Below are 13,922 nucleotides of genomic sequence, written 5' to 3' on the forward strand. Positions count from 1 at the left end.
TACCATTTGTTAGTGCTAGGGTTTGCTAGTGTTTTAGTCAAGGTAGAGTCTAAAGAGGTGTGTCTTGAGTTTTGGGCAGAAGATGTAGAGGCTCTCTGCGGTCCTGATGTCATCAGAGAGCTCGTTCCACCATCTGGGAGCCAGGACAGCAAAGAGTCGCGATCTCGTCGAGTGCTTTTCTCTCAGTGAGGGAGGAACAAGCCGCTTGGCAGATGCAGAGCGGAGTGTGCGAGTTGGGATGGAGGGTTTCACCATGTCCTGGATGTAGATTGGTCCCGATCAATTCACAGCATGGTACGTCAGTACCAATGTTTTGAACTGGATGCGGGCAGCCACTGGTAACCAGTGAAGAGAAGGGAGAAGTGGTGTGGTGTGGGAGGATAGGGTCCTTTCCATTGTGTGCAGCACATTGTTAAAAAGGGATGTTATAAAAATTAAATAAAGAACAATGTTTAAATTGTTTTAATAAACCAATAACAACACAATTCACATAATTTAGGCACAGTTTCCCATTTGATGTTGTGCACTATTGTCCCAAGTAAATAAAAAAACATTACAAAAATAGAGAATAAAAAAACATAAAAATACGCACGGCAGTATGAATGTGTATGAGTCAATTTTTCAATATCTCTAGTACATTTTTTATCAGGACATGCATTTTGAAATTAAAAAAGAAATAAACACAATCCCAAATAATCAGTAGTCAAACAAATAAATTACAGAGAATACTGACAAACTGACATAACCCTTTTTAAAGAATCCATGTCGATTACATTTTTTTTAAAAAGCACAACAATTTAATTATAGATCACTACCAAATTGTGGACAAATATTCTGTGGTGGAATTAAGGTTGTATGAAATTGGATTTAAAAACTCCCAAATACGTTTTTACAGTTACATGATGTAATCTTTTGATTTCATTGTATTAAAAAGTCTAATTTTCCAAATAAAAAAGGAGTTACAATAACTTAAGAACTGTAAGATGATCCTAAATACACAATCCAGCATTGTGTACTCAGAGCTGTTAATACATCAATTGTAAAATAGAACCAATACATTATTATGTGCCCAGTAAACAGAATATAACTGTAAAGCAAAAAATTGTAAATTTTGAGAACAATTCTTCAATCTACTATCTCTAATTCCAGCCGTGACATTGTCACCTATATATTGTGTGTGGATGGATATAAGAATAAATGCACAATGTAGAATTACAAGACTGATGTCAGATGTGATGAATAATTCAATGAAATATGTTGCTACTAAATGAAAAAAAGATTATTCTGACCCCACTCTTTGTAAACCACTTGAACCACGATTTTAACTCCTGTATGTATGGCAAAATATATCATCAACGTCATAATCAGCTCTTTCGTCTGCACATATTTGTTACATTGGGTACAGTAAGTGTCCAGAAAATGTGGAGTGGACATATTGTCCAGCATAAAGTCCTGCAGCCTGGTCAGATGGCAGCTCTACATGCACAGTGTCTCCCTGTCGTAATGGGAGTACGGCGCTGCCCGATGCCTGATCCAGCAACCCCTTTTTGTACTCGTCATACGTGTACATAACTGGCTCATTATTCCTCATCAGGGCCACCCACACATTACTCCCTTTGCAGTGGACGTGGTAAGCAAAGTAGTAGACCCCTGGTACACTGCAGGTGAAGACACCATTTTGGGGATTGTAGTCCTGGTTGCCATTGTACAGAAGTTTGTCAAAGACGACAGGAGAGCCAACCAGAGGGAAGGGATTCGTGAGCTTAGCTGTGAACGCAGGCATCTCAGCGCCGTTGGCACCAATGTCACCTCCATTCTTTGGCTTCTTGTAACCTTGTTTTTGCCCGGTCACTGGTAGGATCTGTCCGAGGTCGGGAGATGCAGCGGGTAGTCCTGCAGGACCAGGAGGTCCGGGGGGCCCAGGGTGTCCTGGAAGTCCACTAGGGCCACTTGGCCCAGGGTTACCTTGAGGACCAATAAAACCAGGGGATCCTGGCTTTCCCTCACCAGGATAGCCAGGCTTCCCAGGTAGGCCTGTTTCACCTTTCGGTCCTGGCCGCCCAGGAGGTCCAAGTGGTCCCCCTGGTCCTGTAAGCCCAGGGATACCTTGTGGTCCCTGGTAGCCTCTCTCTCCTGGTTTCCCCCCTTCTCCTTTTGATCCTGTTAATCCCGCGCCCCCAGGGACACCAGGTGAACCCCTATTACCGGGTTCTCCTTTTGGGCCATTAGGCCCCTGTAAACCCCGTGGTCCTGGTTGTCCACCCACCGCGGACATACCAGGCTGTCCTGGAAGACCGGGGGGCCCTAATTCACCCTTCATTCCTGGATATCCTTTTTGTCCCCCAACACCATCTTCTCCCTTTTGCCCTGGGAATCCGAGACTACCGGGAGTCCCTATTGGTCCTGGTGGGCCAGGCATACCACTTGGACCAGTGGAGCCAATGCCCCCTGGAAGACCTGCGTGGCCTTTATCACCTTTTTGCCCTGGAGGGCCATGAAGACCATCATGTCCCTTGTGGCCCTTAGGTCCTGGATACCCCGGTTTACCATGACCTGGCATGCCTGGACCACCTGGTAAACCAGGAGGGCCCGACTCTCCTTTCCCTCCAGGGAGCCCTGATTGTCCAGGTAAACCATCTTTTCCTGGTTTTCCAATCCCTGGCACGCCTGGTGGTCCCGGGTGACCCCTGTCACCAGGAGGCCCTGCATTCCCTGACACCCCAGGAGCACCAGGTCGACCTGGTATCCCTGGTTGTCCAGGTTGACCATTAAAGCCAGGTTTGCCAATCCCATGGATGCCTACATTTCCAGGTGGACCTGGTGGTCCGGAAAGTCCTTTCAAACCTGGCAAACCAGGTTGATCATGTCCTTTTTCTCCCTTGGGGCCTGGAGGACCAGGAAACCCAGGTGGACCTTTTGTGCCAGGCTCCCCTAGAGGACCCAGCTGGCCGGGAAGCCCTTGACCTCCTGGTTTTGAAATCCCTGGAAGTCCAGGTGGACCTGGGAGACCTGGAGGCCCAGGAAGTCCAGTTTGTCCTTCGCCACCATAAGGACCAAGTTCTCCTTTTGGTCCAGGTAATCCGGGGCCACCGGGTTTGCCTGGAAGTCCTGGCATGCCAGGTTTTCCAATCCCTGGGTAGCCTTGAGGACCTGGAGGCCCTGGTTTTCCTGGTATCCCTGGTATTCCCTGGCCAGGTAGCCCTGGAGGGCCTTGTGGTCCTGGCGGTCCTGTTGTTCCGGGCGGGCCCTGCACTCCTTGTGGTCCCTCTCTGAGGCCGCCTCCACCTGGAATAGGATGAGGTGGACCCTTTGCCCCCCTGTTGAATGTTTGTCCTGGAAACAAGAGGGAACATTTGGTAGATTGATGCTGTCTGGGTCGAGACCTTTTAATCTCCCTAAATCGCCAAGTTCTAGTCCCAAAGAGGGACCAACAATAGGCCAGTAAGAAACGTGGGTGGGATTAACTCTTGTCAAGGATTCTCAAGAAACAAAGCCTATTAATTACACAACCACGACAGATTACACTTTACAATTTGGTTCAGGTTCATCTTCTTCTATTAAAAGCACTACACTCTGCTTGAAGTCTGGGACAAATGGGTTTCCCTGTGTCATACTGCTATGACTTTAGTTGTTTTGTTTTTGACCCTGGTCCCTGTTCTCTACTCTTCTTGAGCCGCCCTCATTCGTGTGCATGGCTCAGACTGCCAGCAATTAACAATGCACCGGGACTCTTTTGGCTACTGAATATTAGTTAAGTTCAATATACAATGTTTGTGATAAACGTCGTGCTGATTCATCATTTTATATTACAGTTTGGGCTTCAAAGCTACTACTCGTTAAATGTATGTAGTACTAGTTAACCTCACCTTTGCCTTCGATCAGTGGCCTCCCTTTGCCCTTTTGCAAAGGCAGTGGCGGGAGCTCTTTTCCGTACTGAGGCATTAAGGGCGCCTCTTTGCCGTAAGGAAGGTGTGGCATTTCGTTCCCCAAAAACGGCTGCTGAGGATACCCATCGCTGTACTGTGGTAAGGGCTGGTGCTGTTGAGGAGGCAGTTTATGTCCATAGTACGCCCCGCCGTGGGCCAGGTGTACTGACCACAGCTGGACCACTACGAGGGGGAGGCAGAGAAGGGGGAGGGGCGCAGCTGCCATTTTTCTGCAGTGGAGAAGAAAGCAGGTACAGATGTAATATCAGCATGAATTGTTGTCTTTTTGGAGCTCTAATTTAAACAAATTATGGGCATTTTGCAACCTTATGGCAGACTTATAGACAATATCTTGACTGGAAGTCAGTTGTATGAAGAAAGTAAAAAGTTATAGTTTCATTTTGATATTTGGTTTTTATTTAATTTGACATGTAATTAAGAATGTAATTAGTTGTAATTCCTACGTTATCATCTGAGTTCAATGCATTTAAGTCTTGCAATTTACTTTTTTCAGCTTAGGAGTATTTGTACAAATTTTTGAATGCACAAATAAAAAGAAATGTGCTCAAGAGAGTTTATCAAGTGATTCACCAATAAAAGATGTTTTCATTTCTGTCTTTTACGGTCAGTTTACAGCAAAGAAACAAATCTTCTTACTTTCAGATTCCTTCTCCCCTCAAACTGAAGTTGGTGGTTCTCTGGCCTGCGCCTCCTCTGGACGCTCCCTCCTCTCTTTCCCCTGGCTTCAGGTCGCTTTTCCAGGTCTCTTCCGGGGAACGGGTGGGACGGCGGACATGCACGGGTCTCCAGCCGGGTGTCAGCTGCAGTCCTGCTGTGAACAAATAACAATGTGCGGTTCGATGGATGTCAGGTGGGGACCTTTCGATGCCTCGGGTTTGTAACGCTAAGCTGCCATCTCCACTTGGTAGACACATTTTGGCCTTGACACGGTTATGAGGAGACACAACTATTTCCTTGAAAAATGGAAGGACTGAGGAATTTAAATAAATGTCCAAGAAGTGTAAAATGATATGTTTTTAAGAACATGCTTGGCTTGCATTCCCAGCTTTGTTGTTCTCATTCAATGAGAAAAGGTGGCTTTTATCTTCTAGTTTTTTACCTGGTAAGTATACATAACATCTAAATATAAATAAATGTGTAATGCATGCATAAAAAATAATTATAATAAAAATAACCCCTTACCCTAACCCAAAATTCTAATCAAAAACTCGTATGAACAAACATTTTAAATTCAGTCTTTAGCCAGTGAGTGGCTTTAAACGTTGTATGGATCCAGCACCATGGACAGATCCTGTAGATCTGTAACTGACCTCTGATCCGTTTCATTGTTCACAACCACAGCAGCAGAACAGTAGTCACATTATATGGTGCACTTTATAACAACGAGGTCCTGTCGTACACTCGGCTTACTACTCGCCATATTGGAATGGTTTCTGTGGTAAATATTGTACATCCTTTTTATGCTGTCCATCCTAACATGGACGACAATGAACAACCTCCTGACCACTATTTGACAGCTCACATTCCCGTGATGGAACACGCGTTGATTGTGCATCATGTCACTGACTTTGAGAACTCTCCCTATCGTTCCTCTAACTCTTTGATCCGGTTCCGAATGAAAACTCCTCAGACACCTCCTCCGCCCTGGAGCGATGACATTCCCGTGATGGATGTGGGCTCCTCTGAACCTCCCTGCCAACGCTTACAAGCACAGCCGGCCCCCGCTTTGCGATGAGCCACAAGTCTTTCATCACCTCTGGCTCGGCTTTGAAAATAATCAAATTTCCATCTCTCCTCTGTGTTTCTCTGCCGACTGATTCCAGATGGGGGGAGCGGAGCTCGATAAACAAACCAAGAGGAACAGAGGCATGTCATTGCTTACACTTATGGGGGCCGGTCTTAATTGCTGGAGGTCAGGCCTGGCTTTTGTGTTCTGAACTGATTGCAGTGGCCCTTTTTTTGTTGATGAGAGCATGCTTCGTCATCCTAAAATGAAGACGCCCCCTTTTAAACTCCAGCCCTGCAAATCTGCTTTAGAAATATTGGTAAAGACATGCAGCCACACACACACCAATCCCATTTATAAATAATAACATTTTGACAGCACACCTTAGAAGAATTTATCACACTGCAAACTAAGCCAAGTTCACTAGAGGGAGCCAGACTCCGTAACGGAGTCCGTATCAATCTGTTGTTCACGGAACCAAAAGACTATTCTCCATGAATCAGATCATGGGAATATTCCGGCCTCTGACCCCACCCCTCTGCTCTCCGTCCCACTTCTCTTCACAGCATTCCTTCACACCTCCGCCACCTCTTTGCGGGGTCGGAGCCGTCCTCTGCGGGCGAGAGGTCAGCTGACCCTCGAGTTGGACTGAAAGCTCCAGGTGACAGCGAAGGGGAAGTAGCAAGCGCACGAGTTTCCACTCGCCAGCCGCGGTGTTTGCTCTCTGCCATACACGCACCTACATGCCCCCCCCCCTCCCCGTCCGTCCAACCTCTCCACCCATCCCATCCACAGACCCCCCCCCTCCGACCGCTGTGGGAACCACAAGTCCCCCGGTGTCTGGCTACGATTTCATTTCGGGCAAAAATTGGAGTGGGAAAATAATGATTTTCCTATTAGCTGTGAGTTCTGTCAAAAACAGAGGATCTGGTGTCAGAACTCGGAACTGATTCTGGTTTTTACAAAAGTTGTTTATACGTTTACAGAGAAAAGGGAAAGTCAAGCAGAAAGCATTTGTGAACCTGTGAGGCTTATTTGACAGGATTCGTTCAAACTCTTCCAAACAGCACTTCGGGTTTCGCCTGAACTTCATGTGGTTTCGTCACTAGCGTTTCCTTTGTGCTCTTTGCTCATATTTGCACTCACTCCACTAGTGAACGATTATTTTCACAGGCAATAACAACTTTTGGCCAATAATCCGATCCGACCAGTCGTGCTAAGCTTCACCACAGACTCCAGAAGGGAATTCTGCAGTTTGCAGCTGCGTAAATACGTTTGCTGCAGTGTGTAAATGGGAAAAGAGCAGCGCGCTGTGCAGGAGGCCACACGTAGTCTTCAGTGGTGGAAAGGAACCACATGGATCCACTCAATGGCTGCACATAAGTGCACACTTGTACTTCACTTTGTCCATTTTGTGCCATTTCATTGTTCTTTATATATATATTTTTTAAGTGGGAGCTAATGTGCTTTTTACACCATTATAGTTAACTGACTGGTTACAATTTGTATTAAGAGCCGACATAAAGATCAACGTAGGGCAACTTCGGTATGTAAGGACTATTAAACCGTCTAATGGCCCATTACAAAAGACACAGTGTCTGTATTAGTGATTAAATAAAAGATACAGATACTTAATCCACCATTTCAAATGCATTCAATTCAAACTGAGGCACCAGGAAGACCTTTAACAAATTGACCACACAAATGTACGCTTTTGCAGACCACACAGGGGGTCAAACACGTGGAGCAAGTGGGCAAAAGAGACTTTCCACAGGGGGGGGGGGGGGGGGGGGGGCAGAGTATTATTAAAAAAAGAACTGATGACATGTTGTTCCTCTGAGCTTTTACCGAGTGAAACTCTTTCTCCAGGTGATGCGTCATTTGGGCTTTTTGAAATACGACAATTAGAGAAAAAGTAGGATCCGCCCTTTTCCTACAGGCCAGATGTTTTTGCAGTGGGGTGTTCACGAGACTATTTAGGAGTTTGGATGAGACCTACTTTGCAGTAAATCTGCTGTAATGTAAAGCTGTAATTGAAGAGTGGACCATAACGTATGGATCCCTGGGATGTGAGACACCCCCCCCCCCCCCCCTTGCAGAAACATGTCCACGATCAACGACGCAAATGACAGTTCAGGAAGGATTTGCGTTGGTATTTTGACTCTCCGTGGCCGCGGTGCTCTGCACAGTAGCAGGAGAATGTTTGGACACATGGCCTGAAGTCCCAGAGGCTGCAGCTGCAGGATCAAGAGACACATTCCCTCTGAGCCACATAAACACTTCCTGTTCAGTAGGTCAGCAGTCTGAGTGCAGAGAGGGAAAACACAGACTGACAGATATATAAAAGGCACATAACGCACAGTTAACCAACGCACAACAACACACACACTCATTCTAGGTAACTTCAACCTAATCATGTGTTGATTGAGCTTCATGAAAAGTAAATGCGTTCAGTTTGCAACCTGAGAAAAACTAAACAAACACCCCTGAAAGCGCATGCATACCTCTTGGTTGGTCTGGGCATGAAACCAGTGCACTAAAACCACCCATTACCTCTCCCAGAACAATCAGATACAGACAAAGTGTACCGCCATGAATTGCAAAGCTCTAGATGTTCTTGATTGCAGCGTTGGTGACCTCCTCAGACATGCAGAGGGGGGGTGCAGTGGGTTTCCACGCTGCTGCCTGGTACCACGCTTTGCTGATGCCAACAGTCCTCACCGAGCCCCTAGGATTGCACTTAATTGTGCAACTAGGTTTAACCTCAACTATGTGGGCTCAGCCACATTTTCCCCTAGTTATGAATTTTCTTTCTAAGGGAGGAAAAGCACGACAACCTTCATTAGGAATAACGGGCTGAAAAGTAAAAACAGCTGCAAAGAAATCCAACAAAAAGGTTTCAGTTCCATAAACCTCGAGCCCATGCAGCTCATTAGCGTCACATTCACACCTCTCCTACCCTCTTCCAACAAAAGCGATGCTCCTGCGAGCTACAGACAAGTTAGAGCAGCAATCAGAAGGCCTTTCTGCAAAAAAAAAGATACAACAGCCTCAACCTGGACACGTGCAGCAGGTGAGAAACTGAGGGGCACACTCAGATGTTCTGGGTTGAAGTTATGGAGAAGATGGAGCGGTTGGATAGAGAAGCTAGCATGCTATCAAAGTCATTCTATTCATTCCGTTTGCAGCAGAGGACACACGTGGGTACGAAAATGCAAAAGAAGAGGCCAAGGCCCTACATGTCCCTCCTGGACTCATTCCTCTGGGCCAATGTGCAGCAAAAAGACCGTTTCAATCATTTTCTTTCATTTATGTGGGATAATCAACACCACACAACTTTAAACGTATTCCTTTCGCCTTCAGAACATCACGACATTCCATTAGCTGGTGCTAAATGCTGTGGAGATGCTGCACTGTGCATTGGTTCTAACCAGCTTCAGGCCGGGTCTTGTATGTTCTTTGCATTTAGAAGCCCCAGTTAGCTGCAGAGGCTTCACAGCAGTGTGGAGCAGGATGTCTTATGGAATGTATTTTCTATCTCTAAAACTCTTTTCCTCACGCAATCCCAAAAGGGTTTTCCAAGAAAAATGGGTCAAATGATCCGGTCGAGCCAGAACCATGCACGTAAAAAAACCAAACACATTTAAAATCCAACCAGGAGGAGGAGCAACCTGGACGTTACTGCTGTGACGCATCACTCACCTTCGGGTGCGTTGCTGCCGGCTGGAAGTATCAGAAAGCTTTGAGCAGTTTGGGACGGACGCTGAACCGCAGCTCTGGTGAGGGTTTGGCTTTTATCAGGAGGTGGGTGGAGCTGCACGGGCGGAGAGGGGGGGGGGGGGAGAAGCTCGGGGTCCGTGCACGAGAAGGAGGGAAGAAAACCCGAGAAGAGGGGATCTGTGGGGGGAGACAAGCCGCTACAGGAAGTGTGTGAGTCTGCAACGTCAGAGGTTATTGAAGCCAGGAGAGAGGCTCAATCAGCTGAAAAACCTGATGTCACAAGGGGGGGGGGGGGGATTCTTTGGATCTCAGCTGGCTGAAGGCAAGGTCCAGCTGAGCTGAGACACAGCAGTTCATACGACAACATGGAGGGGTCCGGATAACCGGAACATACGAGCCGTGGGCGGCGCTAGAGGAGCATTCAGGGAGGGGGGGGGGGTCGCCAAAGATATTAAGAGTGATCCGTTTTTATGGAAATCATGAATAATTTTGAATAACTACAGAAACCTGCTCATGAGGGTTTAGTTTGCACTTCTGGTCCTTGGGTGTAAAACATCCAAACCAATCCACTTTTTGACTGTGGAAACATCAGCGGCCTGAACAGCTGGTTCCCGTTTGAGGAATGACTCGTTGTGTTGTTGTTTGTGTCGCTGTCTCTGTTGTTGAACACGGCCTCTCGGTGCTGCTGCTAAAGAAAACATTTAGTTTCCCCCCCCCAGAATAATTTAACTGTCAGCGTAATTGCTGAAAGTCACCTTGCTAATTTGAGCTTGTTAAAGTAATTTGCCCTGCAAATAATCATGACTTCACTCACTGGTGGTTTTTTCGAATGGACAGAAAAAGACACAAATTGTTATCACCCGTCTTGGTGCCTTTGAGTGAGCTGAGTGGAAACACTGACCTCTTAGCGCTCTGCTGGTGCGCGTCGTTATCAACCTGCGACTTAGATCTCAACGCCAAGCGGCCTCAGCCACGTGCAAAGCGCAGAGAACTCGGCTCCTCCTGGCAGAGGCTGGTCTCACTCCTTTTCCTGCTCCTCAATCAGCCTCATTTCCTCTAAGGACCTGCAGCCCACGCCAACAGCCCCATGCTCTGCTCCAATAGTTTGCTTGTGTTCAATGTGTTTGGATTCCTCGCCGTTTTCTGCACGAAAGTGAGAGCTTTGTTTTATTTGTCTAAAGTTTTGGTTGGTTTAAAAAAATAAAAATAAGTGAGTGAGCTGTAATTTTTCCCAAATGTTACAGGAGCTCCGTGATTGGCCGACATCAAGAACATAGTGTTGGTGAGCGTGGTCTTCATGTTACATTTGTCAAGAAACTAGTCAACGCTGCAAAACCACCCAAACACTGAAGTGAAGTGAACAAAACATCTCTCTTTGCTTCTTTTCTTGGCTCCTGTGTCCCACGTGATCGTTCGAGGGCAACGGGAACATATTTAAGGCTTTACTCACCAGAAGTTGTTTCTTTTTGTGCGTATTAGTTCCCATCGATATTTCGAAGTAGAGGTGTAATAAGGCCCAAACACCACAGCCCAACTCCACTGTCATTTTGAGTTTTTGCACCTAACTTCTCTCAAAGGGCACATTATTGAGGGCATTCATGGCAGAGGAAGAAAAACAAGGTAATTGGACAGTGCGTCCGGGCTCCAACACACATTTCAGGAGCACTGTGGTGTGACTGGTTCCGTTGGGCGGTTTTGGCCGTCCCGTAAAGTCGCCCAAAGACCCAGACGAACGCAGACCTTCCCTTTGCTCCAGTTATTTGGTAGAGAAAGGAAATAAATGAGTTTGTAGGAGCGAGGGACGCAAAATAGGATCCAGGTTTCATTATGAACTGGAAAAGTGTAAGAGTTAAGACCGGAGCCAACGACCTGTTTTACAAGCGCCACCATTTTAATCTGGTTCTCACTCATTCGGAAACAGATAATTGAAGATGAAGGTTTTTCCCATTTGGCATTTTAGTGAGTCGACTGGTCCCAGTTTCTGCAAGGGCCTCTTCACAAACACAGGCAATAGTTGTCCTGCTTATTTTAGCTGCTAGACATTAGCATGCTCTGCTAACTAGCTAGCAGGAGAGTTACTTAGTTCAGCACAAAGGACTTTGGGTCCCAAAATGCCATCCAAGGCCTGGTGGGTTGCTGCTGCTAGCAGCAGATTGTTGGATAAAAAGGGGTTTTCTGGGTGTACAGTAATTTATAAAAGACTTACAGAGCTCTGGTTTGCCTTCAGCGTTTCTGTACGATTTGGAAGACACGTCACAGGTCCTGACCGTAGCTACATGACGTCATCACCTGCAACCTCAATGCTGCCTTCAGCTGTGGGACGAGAGCCAAAGAGGCAGAACTTCACACGCCTCTCCAGCCACAACATCTGGGAGCAAAGTAAAGATTATATATCAGTCAACACTGTCTGCTGTACTTCAGCTGACTTCCTGCTGGAACCAGATCTCCTCCCTCTCTCTCTCTCCTGGAGACGACAGATCGTCTTCGTCTCTTGGTCGAAGCCAGCAGTCTGTGTTAGAAGGTCTGGCACGGACAGAGAAAATGATTTAGCCCCCTTGCGTTTAGTGCCAAACGCGTACAGCGTGTAGAAAGCTTTGAGGCCGTAGGACACTTGTCCCTATAAATAACCACCTCGGAGCTCGCTTCATAAGTCCGTTTAACAACAGACATCCAACAACTGGACCCGTCCCACAGCAGGAGGTGGTACCGTCCCGTCCAGCCACGACAGTGTGCCGGCATGGCCCCCATTCAGCGTATTTTATACACAGACACCTTAGAACTGTTTAGACTTGATTTGACATGTCACACCCGGCCAAGTGCTTTGACTGGACTTCAAGGATCCACAGTTCTGTTTCTGATGAAGAGTCCAAGCCACACATGTGCTAGTGATATCCCAATGTATTACTATGCTGGCACAGCAACGCGGCGCTCCCAGGGAGGGGGTCACAGCAGCTCCACGGGACTCGAAGAGCAAACCCAACGTGACATCGCAGGAAAAGGCTGGCGGTTGTTCGGGGGGGGGGGGGGGATGTGACGGGAGGGATGTGATCATGTGGCGGGCGCTGGATGCCATCGCCACAGCTCTACCCCACACGGTGTAAACATGCGAGTTCATCTGACCCCCGGGTGCACTGCGGCGACCTTTGGGCACGTACGCGAGAGACCAGGCGCGGCCTCAGCGGAGCCGGCGTCTCCTCGAGCCAAACGCTCCTCGCTCCTCTTGTTGCCCTTGGAAACGGGGAGGAGCCAATCACCCACGCGGACTGGAGAAGCCCGCCGTTGGATGGCGGGGATCAAAATTAATCAATCTTATGTGGCTCCAAAACAGAAAGAGCCGAAAAGCTGCTGAGTCATCGTCTGTTCACGCGCTCTGCAGTCCGGGCCAAAGTCTGGTCTCACTGGGGGGGGGGGGGAATGTTTAAGGGAGGCTTGTTGCAGCATTTTTTCATCCACTTGTTCATTGGGTTTGAGTCACGCTGGACGTACATGTCCACCGAGGACACACATGAGTTAAACCTCCTTTGGGAGGGGGTAGAAGAGCAAGTCTGCACTCAGGAATTAGACTCCAACGAGAAGCCACGTCCAGGGGATGGAATAAATGTTTGGCTTGAACTCCTTACAAGAGTCTGTCTCTGCCCTCCCACACATTTAATACGGCTCATTGGACTCACGGCTTCGCCTCGGCAATCATACATTCAGAGTTAATGTGCATTTTTCCCACAATGTCCTTTAAAACAGCCAAATATGGGACATGAATTCAGTTGAAGGAAGACATTCACTTATTCTGTCCTTTCACCACGATCAAAACTACAGGCCCCAGCGAACTCATTATTAGTGAGGAGTTACTGCTTCACTGTCCAAATGTTTGTGTTGGCGCATTGTTTTCCAACATGAACAGACGTGAACCCAGTGAGATGTTGGACACTTCTTCAGTACGTGTGGAGAAAAAACAAAAGCTGAATTCCTTCTTGCTCGAGTGTCGGATGAAGCCACAAAGCCCTGTTTTATTTCTGGCCTCGGCAAAAACTCTGCATTAATATCTTCAAAAACAGGCCCCGCTTCTACGCCCCGCCAGCCCGACCGCGGCGCGGCGTCCGCCAGCGCGACGAACCCCGAGCGCTGGTCCCCGGACTCGGCCCGCCGCGGCCACGCGGCGTACAACACAGAAGCATTTCTTGGCATCCGGAAGGAGCCGAACTGAGCTGGATGGAAGCAGCAGAAGTTCCCAGTATTCCTGCCAGGAGCAAAGGACGCGGCGTCCAAATGAGGAGCTCCAAAGACACACCGTGTCTGTGTCTCAGTGTGTAATCACACCCATTACGTTTTCACACGGCCCCAGAAGCGCTGAATGCTTCTGAAAACATCAACTTACCAAATAAAGCCTGTGATTCATATTTTAATACATATAGTTCATTGTCTCATATAAAATGCGTGTGAAGAAAGTTAGTCCATCAGCAGCAGGTGTCACCAACAGAGTCACTTCTAATGAGTATCAGCTCCATCGAGCTGACGCTCTGATCCCAGACCAG

At 47.5% G+C, this 13,922-nt stretch overlaps 1 protein-coding gene across 2 annotated transcripts; it reads right to left on the reverse strand.

Annotated features, from left to right (window-relative positions):
• Nucleotides 1-452: 452 nt before the first annotated feature.
• Nucleotides 453-9,501, reverse strand: LOC119220059 (collagen alpha-1(VIII) chain). 2 transcript variants are annotated; one of them, XM_037475687.2, is made up of 4 exons: nucleotides 9,376-9,501; nucleotides 4,584-4,758; nucleotides 3,867-4,156; nucleotides 453-3,333 (listed from the first exon to the last, which is right to left on the reverse strand). In XM_037475687.2, exons 3-4 carry the CDS (start codon nucleotides 4,150-4,152, stop codon nucleotides 1,391-1,393), a joined length of 2,229 nt encoding a protein of 742 aa, XP_037331584.2. In that variant the 5' UTR covers nucleotides 4,153-4,156; nucleotides 4,584-4,758; nucleotides 9,376-9,501; the 3' UTR covers nucleotides 453-1,390. The 2 variants fall into 2 exon arrangements, with proteins under 2 accessions (XP_037331584.2, XP_037331593.2); XM_037475696.2 differs by having other exon boundaries at nucleotides 4,584-4,755; nucleotides 9,376-9,439.
• Nucleotides 9,502-13,922: the final 4,421 nt, after the last annotated feature.

This window comes from Pungitius pungitius, chromosome 3 (assembly GCF_949316345.1).
Source record: "Pungitius pungitius chromosome 3, fPunPun2.1, whole genome shotgun sequence".
Classification (NCBI taxonomy): Eukaryota; Metazoa; Chordata; class Actinopteri; order Perciformes; family Gasterosteidae; genus Pungitius; species Pungitius pungitius.